This window comes from Populus alba, chromosome 13 (assembly GCF_005239225.2).
Source record: "Populus alba chromosome 13, ASM523922v2, whole genome shotgun sequence".
Classification (NCBI taxonomy): domain Eukaryota; kingdom Viridiplantae; phylum Streptophyta; class Magnoliopsida; order Malpighiales; family Salicaceae; genus Populus; species Populus alba.
This window is the reverse complement of record NC_133296.1, coordinates 12,893,304-12,913,986: the sequence shown is the minus strand read 5'-3', so window position 1 is coordinate 12,913,986 and position 20,683 is coordinate 12,893,304. Positions and strand designations below refer to the sequence as shown.

Genomic DNA, 20,683 nt, shown 5'->3' with positions numbered 1-20,683 from the left:
TAAATGTATTTATGACTCTCTATATTATACTATTTTTCTAAATAATGTATGCACTATTTTATCGATTCTTTTTTACCATGCTAGAATCCAAAAAAATAAACTCCAACAATCATGCAAAAATCTATACATTTCTTTTCTTTTCATTTTATTTTATTTTTTTTATTTTTATCTGTATCTTTATTTTTTTTTTGTTGATACTGGAAATGGGATCTCACACGGGTTATCCAATGGTATCCAATAATTTTATCAAATATCATATGCCAATTAGTAAGGGTCTAATTCAATATTTTTAATTTAATAATTAAAAAAATATGATGAATTATAATGATTCCTTTAAAATGAAATAGATTTATAAAGATTGTCTAAAAATTGATTCCACGTAAACATCTTTGAAACTCAAAATGCTTTTTTTTTTTATTTAATAAATATAGTTAACAAACATCAATAAATAAGAAAAGTAAATTAATTGAAATTAAATAGAGAATTTAATATTGTTCATAGACAAAAACATTTTCTATCTTCAATTTAGTCACATTCCCTTCATTAATAAAGTGAGATTTATTTTCTCTTTACTATAATTATAATAACATTATAACAAAAGTTAAATGGTGTGAGAAAAATATTATTGTAGATCAAGAGACTTTTTACTATGGTTTGTAATAGTAATTTCATTTTTAATTTTTCATCTTATCTTTTCACGAGATGTTTCTTTAACTTTTGTTTTCTTCTCATTCATTGCTTTTTCTTTGCTATTTTAGTGCCTTAGATCTAGCAAAAATACCAGACCCATAAGTGCCATGGGTCTAGCAATCATTCAAGACCCAAAACACATTGGGTCTGGCAACCATGCTAAGCCCAAACTACTTGAGTCTGACAACCATGGTTAAGTTTGGTATGGTTGCCAGACTCAAGCACGAGTCTAGTATTATTGGCAAACCCAAGCATGTTGCGTTCCTAGATCTGTCAGACCAGCACTTGGGTTTAGCAACCATGCTAGAAAATTATTGTAGATCAAGAAACCTTTTAATATGGATTGTAATAGTAGTTTCACTTTTATTTTTTATTTTTATTTTTTGCAAGATGTTTCTTTGACTTTCCTTTTCTTTTCATTCATTGCTTCTTATCTGCCACTTTAGCGCATTGGGTCTGGCAAAACTATCAGACCCTCAATTGTTATGGGTCTAGCAACCATTCAAGACATAAGAGCATTGAGTCTAACAACCATTTTAAGCTCAAGCGTCTGGGTTTGGCGAACACGCCAGACTTAAACTTCTTGTGTCACGACTCAAATAAAAAAAACATATTTATTTATAAGTGTTAATTTTTATTAGGTGTAATTTTATTTTATTTTATTAAAAATTTGGATAATAAAAGGTGAGTTAATCTAAATTAACTTGCAAAATATGTGTCTGAGATAATAACATCAGGATAATTCAATACAAAAAAAGTTAAAAAAAAAATTATATTACCAATCTTTAAAAAAAAAACTAATGTTAGACGACGGAAAAAAAAAGAGCTAAAAAAATAATATTAATTGTCGTTAACTTTTTGAAGGAGGAGAGAGAAAACAATAACCACTAAAAATAAATTGCTTATCCTACATTGTTACGTGGCACGCGATAACATATTAATGACACGATGGAAAAGCAAGTTTGACTACCAGAACGCGCTGTATTTACCTCCCAAAAAAAAACCTCCCACGGGCTTGTCAAGAGACGTCCATCTTCAAGAAGGAGAAGATCTCTTTTGCTGGCCATGACGAGGTATTTCACTTCATTTCTCTTTGAATTAATGTCAAGTAGTCAAATAATTAGCCATGATGAGGTATTTTGTTCTTTTAGTTTGTTTTCTGTTGATCGGGGTGGTTGGTCTTCACCTGTATTAGTAAGAGAAATGAATTAGAGGCAATTGAGGTCTTGGTTTAGTGGTGGAAGGAGATTTGTTCCTTCCTCTGCATCAAGGTTTCAAATCTTACTGTGCACGTCATGTCATCCCCGCGGTACCTTACATGCTCACTAGGTTTGTAGGATGTTCAGTGAGCCGTGAAATTAGTTGTGGTGCGCGCAAGCTGGCCCGGACACCTATGTAAATAAAAAAAAAAAGAAAAAAAAAAGAAATGAATTAGAGTCAAGAGTATGACTTCCTTCATAGGCAATTAAACGCCATTTTGCTTTATATTTTTTTCAGATTGCTGATCTATAGTAACAAAAAAAATAAGCTTAGAGAAGAGCATCTTAATTACGAGTTACCTAATAATTATGCTTCTTTTTGTTTTTTTAAGTTGATGAATGCCCGTCTATCATCACTTTCTCTCTGTCTTTTCCTTTCAACGTTTCTAATGATCTTATCTTGTACAGCAGGCAGACAATTATGAGAAAGTATTTTCCTGCATGAAGCCGAACATCATACTTTGGGATTTCCCATGGATTTCTTCTTGGGCATTTGAAGTCGATTGGACTTGACTTCCCAAAGAATATTAGCGTAATTGCTGTTTGTCCCAAGGGAATGGTTCCATCTGTTAGAAGACTCTATGTTCAAGGCAAAGAGATCAATGGTGCTGGAATTAATTCAGGTTTTTCTGTCCACCACGTAATCTCTCCCCCTCTCTTTCTCTCTCTCACAAAGGCATGCAGGCGTCAAAAACACTGAAGTTTTATTGCGTGCATTGGTGTTGATCTCATTTCTACGACTGTTAGGAGTTATTGTTTACTGCATTTACAGGATATTGATGGTAGATCGCAGATATTGTTGCTTTAGGATGGTCAGTTGCTCTTGGTTCGCCTTTCACGTTTGCCACTACACTGGAACAGGAGTACAAGAGTGACATCTTCGGGGAGCGGGGTGGGTGTATCTCACATTCTTATTTTGTTTTGTTTCTAATGTTGAACTCCTGACTTCTGCAATTTATTATTTGTAGGCATTTTACTTGGTGCTGTGCATGGTATTGTGGAGTCATTATTTAGATGGTACATTGAAAATGGAATGAGTGAAGATGATGAGGCTTAATTACAAGAACACTGTTGAGAGCATAACAGGAATTATATCGAAGACCATCTCAACTGAGGTTCTTTGTTACGAAATTTTGGAATTCATATCTCTTGCGTATCTCTCACAGCATGTATAAATTCCTGCATTAACGTTTCATTATTTAGGGAAGACATCAATGGTTAACACATGTTTGTCTTGTAAGAGGGCATGCTAGCTATATATAGTTCCTTATCTGAAGAAAACAAGTTGGAGTTTGATATAGTGCTTCATATTATCCATCTTGTATGAATGCTATGAAGATGTAGCCTTTGGCAGTGAGATTCGCAGTGTTGTCAAGGCTGGGCGACGCTTCTATGTATGTTCATTTTCCCATCAATTCTGCTGCCAGACCGGCAGCGACGTAATCTATTCCCTCTGCATTTCTTTTTGAAGTCACTGACCTCAATTTGACTTGTAGATTGTGAAATGGATTTAAGCTCTCTTTTTTTAATGCGATTGCGATATTGATTTTCTCTGCTTGTTCATTTTACAGCAAAAGGATGGTCTACCAGCTTTTCCAATGGGTGAAATTGATCTGACACGGATTTGGAAGGTTGGTGAGTGAGTTCGATCTACCCGGCCAGCAGGGAATTTGGGTCCATTAATGTATCCTTTTACTGCTGGTGTCTATGTGGCATTGATGACGGCCTTGGTATGAGTATCCCCTGATGAGTAAATGGAATATTAAAATGCTTACCTTAATTGGAACTAAGCTTCTATTTAATAAAGGTCGGCCATGGAGCCAAAGTCTATTCCATTTTGGAAGTAGGGAATTAATGAACCAGCAAATAGTTTATTCTAAGAAAGTTTAATGGAGTTTCAATGCTTCATTTCTCTTTTATGTGTATGTCTAATGCATCCTTCTTTATATTCCAGATTGAAATCTTGAGGAAGAAGGGGCACTCATTGTTGAGGGACTAGAGGAGTTTTTCCATGTAAGTTGAGGGACAAGTATGTATTTATTTATATTTTAGTCTTTTGAACCTTTCATAGGGTTATATCAGCTTTCTACCCTTTTTTCCCTCTCTCTATCTCAAATCAGTAGTGGAATATCAAGAATGCTTAATATTCTACTGAGACATCCAAGAAAAACAGGCATAAAAAACGAGGGATGTCTATTTGATTACAGACATTTGATATGTTTTAATGTGTCCTATAAGATTAATGAAACCTTTCCTTGAATACCCTAAATGTATCTCTCGCCAGCCTACAGAAGCCAAGCAAGAACCTGCAATCCTTGTCAAAACGTTTCATTCTTTATATTTTGTAATTTTTCACTTGATAAGTGCATCGAGAAAGAGACATGACAACAGACAGTGAGAAGCATGATCAGGATTTCCCATCAGAACTTTCTGTTTCTGCGGTCGTATGTTGGATTCTTGCAGCTTTTGGTTGCTTCATGTTCGGTTATGATATTGGAATTTCAGGTATGCAGTCATTAAGAAAAGAAGAGAAGAAGAGAAGAGAAGAGAAGAATACATTATTACATTGTAATTATTAACAAAGAAAATAAGTTTAAAAAAGAATAAGGGATAATCTAGATTGATTATCCTGATATATTATCTAGATTTTTTTTTTTATCGAGTTTTAAAATAATAATAATTATTATTTTTATTTATACATTGACTTGATCAACATGAGTTGAACCAGTGACCCAAATTTTATCTTAGATTGACTCTTAGATCGGGTTTTAAAATTATAATTATAATCACTTTTATTTTTAGATTGATCCTCTTAACCTGTGACTCTGATCTTGCTTTGAGTTAACCTTGAGTCAGGTTTTACAGTTATGATTATAATTGATTTTATTCTTACGTTGACCCGAGTTGACTCTCCTGATCAGTGACTCGAGTCTTGCCTCAAGTTGATTTTTGAGTCAAGTTTTAAAACTATAATAATAATTATTTTTTAATCAAGTTTTAAAATTATGATAATAACTATTTTTATTATTCAACTCGGGTTAACTTGAGTTTACCCTTCTAAATTGTGACATAGGTTTTGTCTCAAAATAACCCTCAAGTTGAATTTTAAAATTATAATCATAATTATTTTTATCTTTGTATATTTTAGTTGAACAATTTTGAAATTGAAAGTTATTTACAAAATTATTTTTAACATAAAATAATAAATATTATATGTGGAGACATATTCTTACGTATTTACAAACAAAAATTACAAAATTCACTCTAAAATTATTTTAGAAACAAACTTAGTTTTATGTTTTTATATATAGATCTCATTAAACAAGCACATTTCTTTTTTTATTATTTTTATTATTTATGTTCTTAGAGCCCATTTAGTATTATAATAACATTTATTTTTTAAAATATTTTTTGTTTGAAAATATATTGAAATAATTTTTTTAAAAATTTATTTTTAATATCAGAACATCAAAAAAATATGAAAAAAATTTAAAATATATATTTTTTAAAAAAATATTTTAAAACCTAAAAATAATAAACGGCCTATTCTATTGGATAGTAACGAAGCAATGGCTAGATGCTCAAGGAAAATTTTTAAAAAGAACGCGGCTCTCACCCAGCGACAAGTCGCTGGTCGTCCACATATGAAATGTCAAAATACGTGTCGTTCACTTCTCGCAAAGTCAAATCCAATTTTCTTCAGTCTCCGTCCTCTCCATCTGAAAGTAACAAAAGAATTCAATTCCTAAGCCAAATTTCCGTTACTTTGCGTGTAAATCTGTATTATAGAAATCCAAAATGATGGCGGAGGATCTGGGCATCGAAGCGAAAGAAACCGCCGTGCGTGAGGTGGCGAAGCTGTTACCGCTTCCAGAACTCTTGCAATCCATTGTTTCTATCAAAGCCGATTACATTACCCGCCAACAAGTAACCTCAATTCACTCCTTTTTTCTCTCAATTTTTTATGGATCTCAATTCAATTAAATTGCTATTATTTTTTGGTTTTTTAGGCTAATGACGCGCAACTTAGTACAATGGTAGCAGAGCAGGTGCACTTTTTATAGATTTAATTAATTATTGCTTGTTGATTTTAGTTTGTTTTGTTTTATTTTTAAATAATTTTGATAATGTGAAAGTGCAGGTGGAACAAGCACAATCTGGATTGGAATCGCTGTCCTTGTCGCATAAGACGATAAATCAGCTACGAGAGAACTTCATTTCTATTGAAAAGTATGCTCTTATTTTAAAAAATATATATATTAATGACAAATGCTTGTGCATTCTTTTTAATTTTTTCTATGGTTTGATTTAATAGTTATAATAATTGATTTAATTTTGTGTTAGGTTATGTCAAGAATGTCAAACTTTGATTGAGAATCATGATCAGATAAAGCTACTTAGCAATGCAAGGAATAATCTAAATACTACCTTGAAGGTCGGTGCCATATTTTCACCTCTTAGATTTTTCGAAGTCATTGCTTGTGATTAGTGTGACAAATGAGAGTGTGTTATCTTGAGTTGATATGATATTTGAGCTCTTATAAGCTGTATGTTCTGATGCCTGAAGTTTCAGCTAATATGAGTATGCTGATTTTATTATTTGCTCCACAGTTACTTTTTGGCTTACCTCTTGATTCTATGTAGGATGTTGAGGGTATGATGTCAATATCTGTTGAAGCAGCAGAGGCACAGGATTCGTTGAGTGATGATAGAGAAATTGTTAATACTTACGAGGTAGAGCTGAGTTCTTTATCTTGTTGATTTGTAAGTTGAATATATATCATGAATGTGTAGTTATAACTTGGTTGATAACTTTTTGTTGTTAATTTTTCGTAGCGATTAACTGCACTTGATGGGAAGCGAAGGTTTGCATTAGCAGCTGCTGCATCTCACAAAGAGGAGGTTGGAAGATTAAGGTCCGCATCTTCCTCTTCAAGTTAATTTTGATGAAGCACAATAAATTACTACTATTAAAGAGAAAATAAATAGCACCTAAGTTTTGGCTTGGCTATGAGTTCCTTTACATTTGTTTGACATTGTAGCATGTAGCTGATAAAAACTACAAGTAGTTATAAATAATTGGACTTCAAAGAAAAATGTTTAACCCCTTGTGATGCCAGCCTTTGAATTATACACAAGAGATTGGAATTTGATGATAACCTCATGACCCACCTCTCTGTTATAACTCTTTTCCAATTACTTTTTCCTGAAATAAAAATTCTAATGTTTGACACTTTGGCTCAACCAAGAAGCTCTGTCTCACTTGGTGGTAATGTTGATGCAGCAGAACCTTTATAATTGATATATTTCTTCTCTCTTGGTTTGCGTGTGCTTTTTATAGTTTGAGGCTCAATGAATTGATTTCTTTTTATGTGCAATGATCAGAGAATATTTCGAAGACGTAGATCGGACATGGGAAACCTTTGAGAAGACTTTATGGGGACACGTTTCCAACTTCTTTAAACTTTCTAAAGAGAGGTACACCCCTTATTTTCTCTTGAAGGTATATGAAAAGTTTGTCTAGTTCTTGGAGCCACATTTGACAAGGCCTTACTGATGTTCTCTCAGTCATACTACCTGCACAAACTGTATATTTAATCTGAGAAATCAATCAAAACAGTGGTGTAAATGTTTTATGGGTGATGATAATAGTTAGTGTGCCTTCTGATCATCATTTTGCAAAAGAAACCTTAACCCACCTTTTCTCTCAATAGAAACACCGCCCCGAGCAATCAACCAGGAGCATTGAGGTTTGTTTGAAGTAAGCTATTTTTTTTTTTCAGAGAAGGCCACATTCCTTGATAAAAGCCTTTTGCTCGTTCAAACATGTTAACTAAACCCACTCCCCTTAGTTGAGTGAGAGGTCTCACTTCAATCTGGGATTTCGGGTGGTGGTAGAGAATTTGCCACCAAAAACCTCCAGAGAACCAAAATTAAAAATCTTAACGATGGCAAATGGAACCCATTCTGCTGATAGTACCACAGTATCTACTTGTAGGCTTTCAGCCTCGAAAAGCAACCTCAAAGAGCTAAAATTATGATACCTAGCATTAAGTAGTTGATCCTAATGGTACGAGAGTAAATGCCGTATTGCCTGCTCATTAACAAATGTGAAAATGTTTGTTGATTAGACAAACACATGTATGAGAGAGAACAGAGTGACTGGGGTTGAGACTATTTTGCTTGATTCCTGATCTTTGTGGTATCCTGATTTCCAAAGCCAAATGATTGTTCTTGAGGATTTAATGTATATAGATCTTCTGTATAATAAATAAATTGGCCATATAATTCTTTTCATTTATTAGTTCTGTTACTCTTTGCTATAGAACACAATATATGTTTTATTGACCTTGTTGTTCTTCTCCAATGCTAAACTCTATTAATTGTGCTTTTTCTTTCTACTTTCACAGCCCACAAACATTGGTTCGTGCTTTAAGGTATGTTTCTGACAAGTCTTTTAGGCTTCTCTCTTTTTTACTTAGGCTGCTGCATATCAAAATGTCTCTCTTTCATGTTCTTAAAGTTGTCATCTATTAGTGGCAAAACGTTAGTTACTTATTGAAGGTTCCAATAACTATGAGGTTTTGTATCATGTAAGATGATGATAGGAGATCTGGTAACTAGAGATAGCATTCTTTTATGACCATTTTGTTTGTAACAGAATCCTTGCTATGATATGAGTCCATTTTGTTTAGTCAACCATTACTAGCATGATGAAGAGAGAGAGCATGCTGTGAATACATTAGTTGCTTGTTTCTCTTCCAAATGGTTTGATATGGCTTTTGATTCAACAAATGATGGTGAAATAATGAAATGTGAAACTTCATATCCAGTATGTTGAAAATTTATGACATGCTTGTTTGTCTTAATTCAGTATATATTTGAAAGGCTACTGTGTCCCCTTTTCCTTTTTCTAGGGTTGTCGAAATGCAAGAAATTCTTGATGAACAAGTTGCTGAGGAGGCAGCTGAGGCTGAGGGAGGTGGTGCAATGGCAACTGTTGCAAATCCTCGCAGATCTTCCAAGTAACTTGAGTCTCATCTGTTTGTGTTTATATTTTGTTTAAACTCTGAATTACTTTTTCCACCAATGATTTTGTATATATTTTATCCATTTGTATTTCATGCTGCATTCACCTTTGTTCCACAAAGTGAACATTACTAATAGAAAGTTTATTTGTGAACCGCAGAAAATCCACCACCGCAGCAGTTTCTTCTGAAAACCTCATGCAACAGAAGTTGAAGATTCAGGGGAAAGGGTTTAAGGATAAATGCTATGAGCATATAAGAAAGTCAGTTGAAGGACGGTTCAACAAGCTACTAAAAGAGGTGTGCTTCTTTTGAATAATGTTTCACTTGATATAAAATTCACTTCTGATGCTGTATATGATTGATAATGGTATTTGTTCATCAGCTTGTACTTGAAGACCTCAAAGCTGCCTTGGAAGAAGCTCGAACAGTATGTACAAGTGATATCTCCAATTCGCAACTATTTAATTTTCCCTGTTCCTTGAGATTGGAAAATTTTATACTCTGTTTTTTATTTAATTTAAATGATTTTCATTTGATACACAAAGGTCTTGAATAAAAAAGCCATGATAGATAACAAAGCTACTATTATGAAATTTTAAGAAATCTGAACCGGGAAAAGGATTGTTTTTCTGTCCCCCACACAGCATTTTGTCTGTGTGCGCAAGCATGTGTGTATGATTGCCTCTGTTCTTCTGCTTGCGCGTGTTTTCACCATTGTGCTGGAAGTAGCATTTATTGCATTTGAAAGAGAAAATAGATAGAGTCGATTGCATTTTTGGATTTCATGTCTGCCGTATTGTTTTATTACTATATTTTTTCTTTAAAGTGCTTTTGTGGCTGCTTTTGGCATTACTTTGCTTGTAAGTGAATTTTAGTTTATAATCTATCCAGAGCTGTTGATACTGCATCATATCGATCAATAATTTTTATTTTTAATTTTTTGACATTTAGATTGGTGAAGAGCTTGGTGATATTTATGACTATGTAGCCCCATGTTTTCCCCCAAGGTAAGGCCTGTGCTAAACCTGCTTCCTTTTGTTAATTTATCTGGACATATGCAGAATTCAGTCGTTTGATTTGAGGATCAAAGTTTCTCTCATTTTTTATTCATCAATCTCAACTATTGCACGATATCTTTGTGCTGCACAATGCAATGGTTCTATATGGAAGCCTCAGTATGCTTGGTGCTATTTCCTTTGTATGTTATGCTCTAATAGTCACCCATAATGAAGTATCCATTTTTTTTAGTTATTAGTAACAGATAGATGTGAAATTGTGGGTTGCTTTATAAGTTTCGTAGTAGTTGTAAACTGGTCCTTTGAGTCAGCTTCTGTTTCAATTGGATAGCCTAAATAGGAACTCATGTCTTTATTGGAGAGTATGATGCACTTAGATCAAACACTTCATCATCTGGTAATTTGTTTATTTTCTTGATCGACATTAGCATGTCTAAGAAACTGCTTTGCCTTGGACTGTGAAGAGCTTTAGTTGCATGAACAATTCTGCTATTTTTTCCCCAGAAACCTTTTTCTGGAGCAGAGCACCATCTTCTTGAAATAGGTTGTAATGTGGTCTAAAAACTTTGGGATATTAAGTTGATATTTGATGTTTGCAGATATGAAATATTCCAACTCATGGTAAACCTCTATACCGAGAGGTTTATTCAGATGCTCAGATTGTTGAGTGACAGGGCAAATGAGTTATCAAATATAGAGATTTTAAAGGTATTCATCTGGTCAATAATGTGTTTGAAACATCTCATTTCATACCTATAAGAGCACCATATTGGAGGTGACCCTTTGTCCCCTTGTATGGTGCTTTCTTACTTTATGTACAATTTTCTTTTATGAGAAAAGAAAGTCGATTTTCTTTTACCCAGATCTCATTTGTTTTCACCCTAGGGTAATATTAGATGATTTCTTTCATGTAGATTAAGTGGTTTAATTTTGATTGTTTACAACTAGGTAACCGGTTGGGTGGTTGAATATCAAGATAATCTGGTTGGACTTGGCGTTGACGAGTCTCTTGCTCAAGTCTGTTCTGAGAGTGGTGCCATGGATCCCCTCATGAATTCATATGTGGAGAGAATGCAGGCTACAACAAGGGTAATGATATAAGATCCCATAGCTCTACTGTGCTATTTTGTATGGAATATGTATATTCAGCTTTGACCTTTTCTATTACTCATCTGATGCTTTTGCTCATATTTTTTTAGAAATGGTACTTAAATATCCTAGAAGCTGATAAGGTACAGCCACCAAAGAAAACAGATGATGGAAAGCTATATACACCAGCTGCTGTTGATCTGTTTAGGATCCTTGGGGAGCAAGTTCAGATTGTTAGGGATAATAGCACAGATGTCATGCTATACAGGATTTCTTTGGCTATAATTCAGGCAAGTGTAGATAAATTCTGTAGAAACAATAGCTTCATTTTTTGTCACTTCGAATTGATTTCTGAGCTCGTTTGCATAAAAACTGGAAGAGAGTTTGAAAGTATCTCGAAGAATATGGTAATACGTGGAACAATCCAGTTCACTTAATTGTTTTCAGCAGTGTCCCACTTGAGTCTTGCTTCTATGCCTTGATAATAGGACTTCTGGCACCATAGGGATGACTGTTTTTATTGTGAATTTGTGCAGTGCATCTAGCTGCTCCTGCACTTGAGTGTGTATTTATGCTTCATACTAGTTCTGCATAAGTCTGCCCTTCCTTTTACTTTCTGACCATGTGCTTGATGTTGTTTTCTGTATCCACCATTAAACTTTCTGTTACTTGTGTTTTATAGGTGATGATAGATTTTCAAGCTTCAGAAAGGAAGAGGTTTCAGGAACCTGCTTCAGAAATTGGTTTGGAACCTTTATGTGCAATGGTTTGTGGATTTTTTTTTCTGTGTTTTATGCAAGTATTTTGTCATGGTCAAGAGATAAGTTCCATTTTTGTTTGCCACTTGTTTTTGCTATGAACAGGTAAATAACAATCTGCGATGCTATGACCTTGCAATGGAGTTGAGTAACAGCACCATAGAAGCACTACCACAAAACTATGCTGAGCAGGTTATTTATATGATTACTTTTTATTTGCTTCTGCTTCATCCATGTGTTTTCTTATAGGTATCCATGCCAAGATTTTCAGTTGCATTACTATATAACATGCTTGAAAACAACCATTCTAATTGCATGGTTGAAATTAAATATGCAGCTTAGCTTTTCTTCTTCTTCTTCTTCCTCATGTTATGAAATTTATTGTCCTTGTCACTTTTGCAGGTTAATTTTGAAGATACTTGCAAAGGCTTCCTAGAGGTTGCGAAGGTATAAACAAATAATGACAGTAGTTCCTCCTTTCTCTCTGCCTCTTTTGTTGTATTCAAATATCCTTCAAACTTCTTACTGATCTTGTATAATATCCTTATCTTATTTAATATTGATTGGGCATGAGGTAATTCCATGTCTGACCATCGACTCCAAGCATTATTCCCACTATATTTGATGGTTGATGAAATCAAAGACATGCCTTATTTTCTGAGTTTTGGCTCTGCGTTATCTAACTTGAAGCAGAAATCTTTCATCAATTAATTAGTAGTAGTTGTTGTGTTGATAAAATTCTTCTGGGTTATGAGCAGTCTTGTGCGTGCATATTGATTTGGATATGAAAACAGTAGAGATGGACAGTTTAGGACTTATGGTTATACGAGGCCTCTTTGATTTCTGACTTTTTTGGTGGCAAGATATTGCTTGTGAAATATGTGCCTAGACAAAACTGTGTGCATAAACCAAGAATTTACAGTGGTTTGCAGTAGGATAACTAGAGATTAAAGGGATGGATAAATGGAAACCTGAACATGTATAAATGTGTTTTCATACTTTTTGTTGTGCTGGCTGTGAATTTCAAACCGCACCCTATGGGTACTGCATGGAGCTTGGTCACTGCAAATGCTATTTTCTTCCACAATCCTGATGTTTGTGTTGTTGTAGCCAGTGGCCTTGCTTAGCATACTTTATCATTTTTATGGACATTCTTTTTATGAGATGATGATTAAGCTGATGCTCAATTTTCCCTTTGATGGTAGGAAGCTGTGCATCTAACCGTTAGGGTTATCTTTGAAGATCCTGGAGTGCAGGAGCTAATTGTCAAGCTTTATCATAAAGGTAAAGCAATGTTCAGATTTATCATACTCTATACTGTTACCTTAACAACTTGGTATGTCATTTATGCTATCTTTGTTAAATAATGAGAACCAAGCTGACAAAATTTAAGCGCATGATAACAGCCATGAGCCACTGGTTCATGGTAATAATAGTTTTTCCAGGACAATTTATTTTAGAAGGAAAAGGTTTTAATTTAATTCTAATATTTTAGTTTCCTTATGTTTCCTACTTTCATTAGGGGCTTGCCCATTCTATTTGTTTGGGTGCCTATAAATAGACACTACATGCAGGCATTCAGTTCTGAGGTTGAATTTTTGAATAAAATAAATTGAGTTTTCTTCAAGATAGAGAGTGTCTCTCTTTTATGTTGTGGTTGTTCTACACCATGCAGTGCTTAAATGAGTAATTGGCAGAGGTCAGAAAGGGCATGATACTACCCTGGGAATACAATGCAAAAGGAGCATGTATCACTAATGGATGATCTTGAAAAATATTAATGAAATGTTTCAAGTTTAACAACTATAAGAACTTATGTTGCTTTTATAGAATATTGTCCAGAAATGTTGAAAGGTATTAACTCAACCAATTTTCTTAATGCAATTGGCCCATCTAATATTGCCTCTAAGTGTTTACCTCATATTTCAGAGTGGTCTGAAGGACAGGTCACCGAGTACCTTGTTGCAACATTTGGTGATTATTTCGCAGATGTGAAGATGTAAGTTTGCTCGTTTGCACCTTTCTTCTACTGCTTTTTCCTTTTGGGTGACATCTCGTGGGATGTGCTGCACTTACATTTGCATGGAAATTTTCTTCATAGTTTCCATATACAAGTCATTTTAGTTCATGCTGTATTGCAGCTGAACGTACATAATACACTCCATTTGCTTGTAGCATGTTCTTTGCATTTCCAAGGGAAAAGTTCAGGTTTATGATTTTTTCGAGGGAAAGTCCCAACTTTTATAGCCAAGGCCACTTAATTGTGATCCATGGTGTGTGTGGCAAATTGAATCAGGCATGCATCCTGGGTTTAGAAGCTGGGTTTCAGCCTGCTAATGGAAGGGGAAGTGTTAGAGGAATATCACAAGGTTTTAAATAACATGGTGTGCTTTCAAGAAACTACCTCTTGTCCGTGAGATACTGGAAAATCTTGAAGGGCTTTGCACTAACAGATTAGATAAACCCATATGATTAAAATAGTTTGCTTAGGTTTTCCTCTTATGTGGAAGTTGTTATCTCGAAATTTAAAACATGGATTTGGGTGTGTAAATTATTTTAACTACTGGCAACCACACATGCATATAGCTTTATTGATCTTGAATCTATAGTTTAAACAAGAAGGCTGCTCTTATTTGTTTTATTTTTCTTACCTTAGGTATATTGAAGAAAGATCATTTAGGAGATTTGTTGAAGCTTGTCTTGAGGAGACAGTGGTGGTTTACGTGGATCACCTTCTGACTCAGGTTTTATTTCAAATATAAAGTTGTAACTTTTATTTTCTTGGAAGATACTCCTGCATGTCCTCTCTCCCAGTGTCTTTCTATTTTAACATAATGTTCATTTGTAATGTGTTGTGATTGTTGTAGAAAAACTACATCAAGGAAGAGACAATAGAACGGATGAGGCTAGATGAAGAGGTTATTATGGACTTCTTCAGGGAGTATATTAGTGTGACTGTAAGCAGCTGCTTCATGTAGAAACTTGCCTGGATTATTCTATGCTTACTATATTCGCAAGCAGTTTCTGTTGAGATTACCAACATTTTCTATCATCTTTTTGTTCTTTACTAATATTGATCAACTGACCTTCGTTTCAGAAAGTAGAAAGTAGAGTCAGGATACTGAGTGATTTGAAAGAACTTGCTTCAGGAGAGAGTTTGGATACCTTCACGCTCATCTATATGAATATTCTTGAACATCAACCTGACTGCCCGGTAAATGTTGCTTAATATCTCTTCTTTTGAGTGATTATATTGGTCCGATAATTATTCTTCCTATACTGGGTCCTGCTGCGCATAAGTGGATCACCAGCTGTCAGTTGTATGATAGGCTAGGATAAAATAACGGGTCAGACTTCAGTGATTTCTTGCAAAGCCATGGGCGGGAAAAAACAATGCAGTATAAATTTGCACGTATCAGAATTTTGTGATTAACCTAGTATCTGATTGTATCGTGCTTACAAATTGCAGCCCGAAGTAGTTGAAAAGCTTGTTGGACTGCGAGAAGGCATACCACGAAAGGATGCGAAAGAGGTGCGCGCAACCCTTGATATGGATCCAATGCATAACAGACACACTTAAAGACAACAAACCTCAAATATTTCTTATATGTCTCCATTTTAACATGGGAATATCTCCACTTGCATCATATACCATGTTAGGACTAAACAAAATAATAATAATAATAATAATAATGAAGCTTATTTTCATGTTTTTCCTTTCACAGGTTGTACTAGAGTGCAAAGAGATTTATGAGAATTCACTTGTTGATGGAAACCCCGCGAAGGCTGGTTTTCTCTTTCCAAAGTTGAAGTGCTTTGCAGCTTCCAAAGGATCTCTCTGGCGAAAGCTCACTTAATTTCAGTACCGATGTGGGGGCAAAAAAAAACTGCTGTGAAGTTAATCGTCCATCATCATCGATTGCAATGACCTGATGCATTCATTTTATTGACGGTAAATTTTGAGCTCGTATTTTCTTCTCTTATATTTATATATATATAAAGCCAACCTATTCTTTTATTTGTAATTATGTACTTATAGATAGCAATGACTTTAAAGTGTTGGTGATCTCAAGTCACTGTTTTTGACGAAAAGAAAAGAGTAAAAAGTTATAATATTTAGCTGCTATCAAATGTTGCTAGCCAAACTATAGTAATTCCCACGAAAAAAAATCAGTCAAAACAAGAACTTTGTTGTATTTGTTTTCTTGTACTGCCAACCTGTTAACGTAATCATATGGTATTTTTACCCCTTTCTTTTCCCTCCTCCTACCATAGCCAGCTTAAATTCTAATAATATCAAAAGAATGGAAAATTTCCCTCCATTGCTTTACAGAAGCCCCAAAAGAAGCTCTAGGCAATCAAGTAAATACCTGGAGTCTGGAGAAGACCACAGGGGAGATATGCTGTTGCGAAGATTTGGAGGTATTTGAAAATGTGGTTAAAATATTGTTTGTTTTAAAATTGATTTTTTTCTTAAAAAATATTTTTAGATTGTTTTAACCTATTAATATCAAAAATTAAATTTTAAAAAAATTAAAAATATTATTTTAATATATTTTTTAGAAACTAAGTTTTTTTTCCAAATAATCAGCTAACTTCTTTTCCAAAAAGATAATCTATAGCCCTCTTGAAATCCTTTTAAAAGTTGAGAATGAAAGGTAAAGGATTTCAACATGGGAGCATGTGTTCTTTTCATTTTCTTTTTCTAATTTTCTATAGAGGAGCACAATGTCATTGTTGAAACTAAGGCAGCTATAACTTAGTTTTCTGAAGAGAGCCACCTCTTTGAGGATATTGTAATTTGGTTTTCACGCCACGCACATCTTATTAGAATTTAGCTCAAATAGAGACCTGTTAAAATTCAATTTTTTTTTTGTTTAAAATATTTATTTATATTTTTAAATTGTTTTGATGTATTAATATCAAAAATAAATTTTAAAAAATATTATTTTAATTATTTTTTAAACAAAAAACACTTTAAAAATCGACTAAAATTAAACTCTGAAACATCCCCTTCATTCCATCCATTTATATGGAGCTAGATTAAATGTAGATACATGTCATTTTTTAAAGAAATCAATTTACTTAAAAACTTAAAATTTAAGGTTTAATGATTTTTTTCTTGTCATATGAAGCAATTTATTAGAAGAGTAGACTAATTTTGAATTATAAAAGATTAGTTGTGATAGTTAAAGGAGACCCGTAGATATTCTGCTGCTTGATAATTTAAAAATAAAATAAAATTGCGGCAGCTTTCTGGTCTTGGAGACTAGCTTATTTTCACCTTCGATTGAAGGAAACTTGAAATTGAACCCTCTATTTATGAACCGCTGAATTTACTAGCATGTGTGAAAGGCTCTTGGTGGACACAATATTTATTTATTTGTTTGTTTTTATTAATATAGGTATCCGAGTTAGTTTATGTGTATTTTAATTAATTTCACGAGTTCTGAAATTAACAATCATATAAGCTTCCAGTGACTATAAAAAAACTTGAACTTATGGCTATTGGGAAACAAATCCAAAATTTGATCAATTAAGTTACCTTTTAAAATTGGTGAACACAATATTTAACCCACTATTAGTTAAAAGTGATTATTATTATTATATAAAACACTAAAACGTGTGGGACAATTGCATTACATTTTTGTGGACTTGTTATCAAAAATTTTTCTAATTTTTCAAAAACTTGTTTTTTGAGTGATTACATTCTTTTAGAGCCAAATTAAATGGTGATTAATTTAAATTTGTTGATCAAAGACAAGATTGAAAAAAAGATGACCCATGTTGTAAAGGCACAAAAAATAGGTGATGGGTTCAAAATTCTTGTAAAAAGTTCACTTTATTTCTCCTACTTTTCAAATTATACCAATTCAGTCCCTAACCAACTTAGTCCCTTAACTTTTTTTGCAATTCAATCTTAGTATAAATATTTATTTTTAATATTTTATAGTCCCTCTTTTAAGAGAGACAAGAGAGAGAGAGAGAGAGAGATTGTTGGATTATGGCATTAAGAGAAAAGGTCATTATTTACATCATTTCCAACCACCAAAATAGTTGTTCTTGTAAAAAGTTCACTTTATTTCTCCTACTTTTCAAATTATACCAATTCAGTCCCTAACCAACTTAGTCCCTTAACTTTTTTTTGCAATTCAATCTTAGTATAAATATTTATTTTTAATATTTTATAGTCCCTGTTTTAAGAGAGACAAGAGTGAGAGAGTGAGAGAGAGAGAGAGAGAGAGATTGTTGGATTATGGCATTAAGAGAAAAGGCCATTATTTACGTCATTTCCAACCACCAAAATAGTTGTTCTTGGTGTTAACGGGTTCCATACAATAAGAAAAAGTTTGATGGTGATTGTTTGGAGTAATGTTGCTTGAAAAACATATCTAGATTGAAGAAAATAAATCTAACCCGATTTAATTTTGATTTTTTTATTGTTTTTCTAGGTTGATGAATTGGTTTCTAGATGCTTTAAGAGTAAGGCCCCACAAACCTAATTTTCTAGTCACCACGATGATAGCTAGAATTTGGGTTGATAAACAACATGTTATTTGCCTATTTGTTTTTCAAAAAACAATAAAACCAAGCCTAGGCACGCAAGCTAGCACAATGCTCAACTTTTTTTTGGTTTTTTTTCAATTTTTATTTTATATTTAAATTAAATATAAATTAAAAAAATTATTGAGCTCAATTGAGTTCATGATTTAGATTGCAAGTTTGATAGGTTAAGCCACAACGTCTGGTTACTTTTTTATTTTTTGTTATTTAATGCATTTTTTGTCCCTTGATTTAAAAAATAATAATTTCACTATTTGTTATCAATTATCTATTTTTTTATTGAACTTAAAATAAAATACAATTTCATCTTTTGTTATCAATGATCTAGTTTTTTTTTTATCTCAATCCTATGCTCTCGTCTAGTTTTTTTTTTTAAAAAAATATTTCATACAAAAAAAATATCATTCGCTTTATTGTCGTATAATTAAATAAAAGTCTATCTCTTAGATTAAAAAAAAAATTCAATGAATTTGATAATATGCATGACTTATATCACGAATTTAGTTGGTTGACTCAAGTTCACTTGGGTTTTTTTTTTTAATTGAGTGTTGTTTTTTATCATTTTGTTTTTTTCAACATTGAGTTAATTAAAGATTGAGCTTTCTAATTTATTTTTGCAAGATTATCTCCACAGATTTCATAGGTTAACCCAGATAAATCTAATATATTTTTATTTTAATATTAAATAAAAATATCATCAAGTATGCAATTGATTTTGAATTTATGATTAAAATCTATTTGTTTTCTTAAGAAAACATGTTAGCCATGCTTAGACCTTTTTTTTGCCTTTAAAATTTTTGTACTTTGACATGTGGCATGGCCAGGCCATTTCTTTTATTGTTTGATTCGATAAAAAGTTTATGATATGTATGGCCTGTATTGCAAATTCAAATATTTTAATCTATATTTATCTTTTTATTATTTTAGTTTAGTCTTTGGTTATCGTTAATAACTTATTTTATATTTTATAGATATGGATAATAGTTTTACTAAATAAAAAAAAATTATTCAAAGAAACAAAGTTATGAAACACAACTAGATACATGACATGTGTTATAAGATCAAATATCTACATCTATCTCTTGACTTTTTCAATTTATTATTTACTTATCATTAGAACATATATATATATATATATATATATATATATATATATATATATATATATATATCACAGCAATGAGCTTCTAACTCAGGTGATAATAATCTCTTGATAGATAACCAAAGATTTACATCTCATGTAAGGAAAGATCAAAGTTAATTATTTACTGTAGTGGTCAGATTAATTAATACCTATCAGCAAGTTTATCTCTCTTTCTTAAGAGTAACAATTTACACTAACCATGTTTATAACCTAATTTATAGTAATATCATTGTGTTATTCTTAAAATAATAATAACCTAAGATTAAGTTTTTTTTTTTGTTTTAAATCAAATTAATATTATATCTTTGTATCGATAAGCTGATAATGGAGTGAGTCTATTTGGGATGGTGATTGTAATAGCAATTTAGAGTATTTTTTTTTAATGTATCATTAAATAATTTTTTTTATTTTTAAAAATTATTTTTTATATAAACATATCAAAACAATCTAAACATAAAAAAAATATTTTAAATAAAACAAATTAAAATTTTAAAAAACATAATTTATAACACATTATCAAATACACTAATAATGGATTAGTTGGGTCAAACATTTGAAGTTAAGAATTAAATGACTCCTTTAATGAAAGACCTGTACTTATCTTTAGTACAGAATATTTTTTTTCTTTTAAGCCCATAAAAATGAAGTGATTCCGTTGCATGGACTCCATTAATGCATGGAAGAGACGGTTATTATAAGCCTTCCCTGGGAGTGAAGTTCCTGTCGAGTACTGCGTCATGTGTGCAGTTATGATGTTACAGTTATAAGGTTTGCTGTCTGAAAATTTAAAAGATTCTTCTCAAAACAATAACCTAAACATCATGTAATATTCATACACGTATAAGTTAACTGGTATAGGATTTTCAAGTTCATGTCACCCAAGAGAGAGAGAGAGATAGAGAGAGAGTATCCCTAAGCACACACACAATAATTACAACTAGTACTCTTGAAATCTACAGAGAAGATGATTTTTTGGACTTTAGCAAGCTAGCATGGTGTGACCGACAGATCTTTGAGCTTCTGCGATTCTTAAGCTGAGGTGGAATTAATCTGACCACCGCTCCCGCTGCTTACTGGTGGAGTCCGCCTCGCAAGAGCACTCACAGTGACTGCAGGAGGATCTTCCTATATA

At 32.7% G+C, this 20,683-nt stretch overlaps 1 protein-coding gene across 1 annotated transcript; it reads left to right on the top strand.

Moving 5' to 3' along the window:
• The first annotated feature begins 5,606 nt into the window (after positions 1-5,606).
• Positions 5,607-15,997, top strand: LOC118043663 (exocyst complex component SEC6). The gene is made up of 25 exons (XM_035051702.2): positions 5,607-5,876; positions 5,960-5,998; positions 6,091-6,179; positions 6,294-6,384; positions 6,594-6,683; positions 6,786-6,865; positions 7,335-7,427; positions 8,360-8,386; positions 8,867-8,974; positions 9,139-9,277; positions 9,363-9,407; positions 9,932-9,987; positions 10,596-10,704; positions 10,945-11,085; positions 11,196-11,375; positions 11,768-11,851; positions 11,949-12,035; positions 12,246-12,290; positions 13,049-13,127; positions 13,773-13,842; positions 14,500-14,587; positions 14,711-14,800; positions 14,941-15,057; positions 15,313-15,375; positions 15,569-15,997. The coding sequence occupies exons 1-25, from the start codon at positions 5,748-5,750 to the stop codon at positions 15,698-15,700; spliced, it is 2,271 nt and encodes a 756-aa protein (XP_034907593.1). The 5' UTR covers positions 5,607-5,747; the 3' UTR covers positions 15,701-15,997.
• Positions 15,998-20,683: the final 4,686 nt, after the last annotated feature.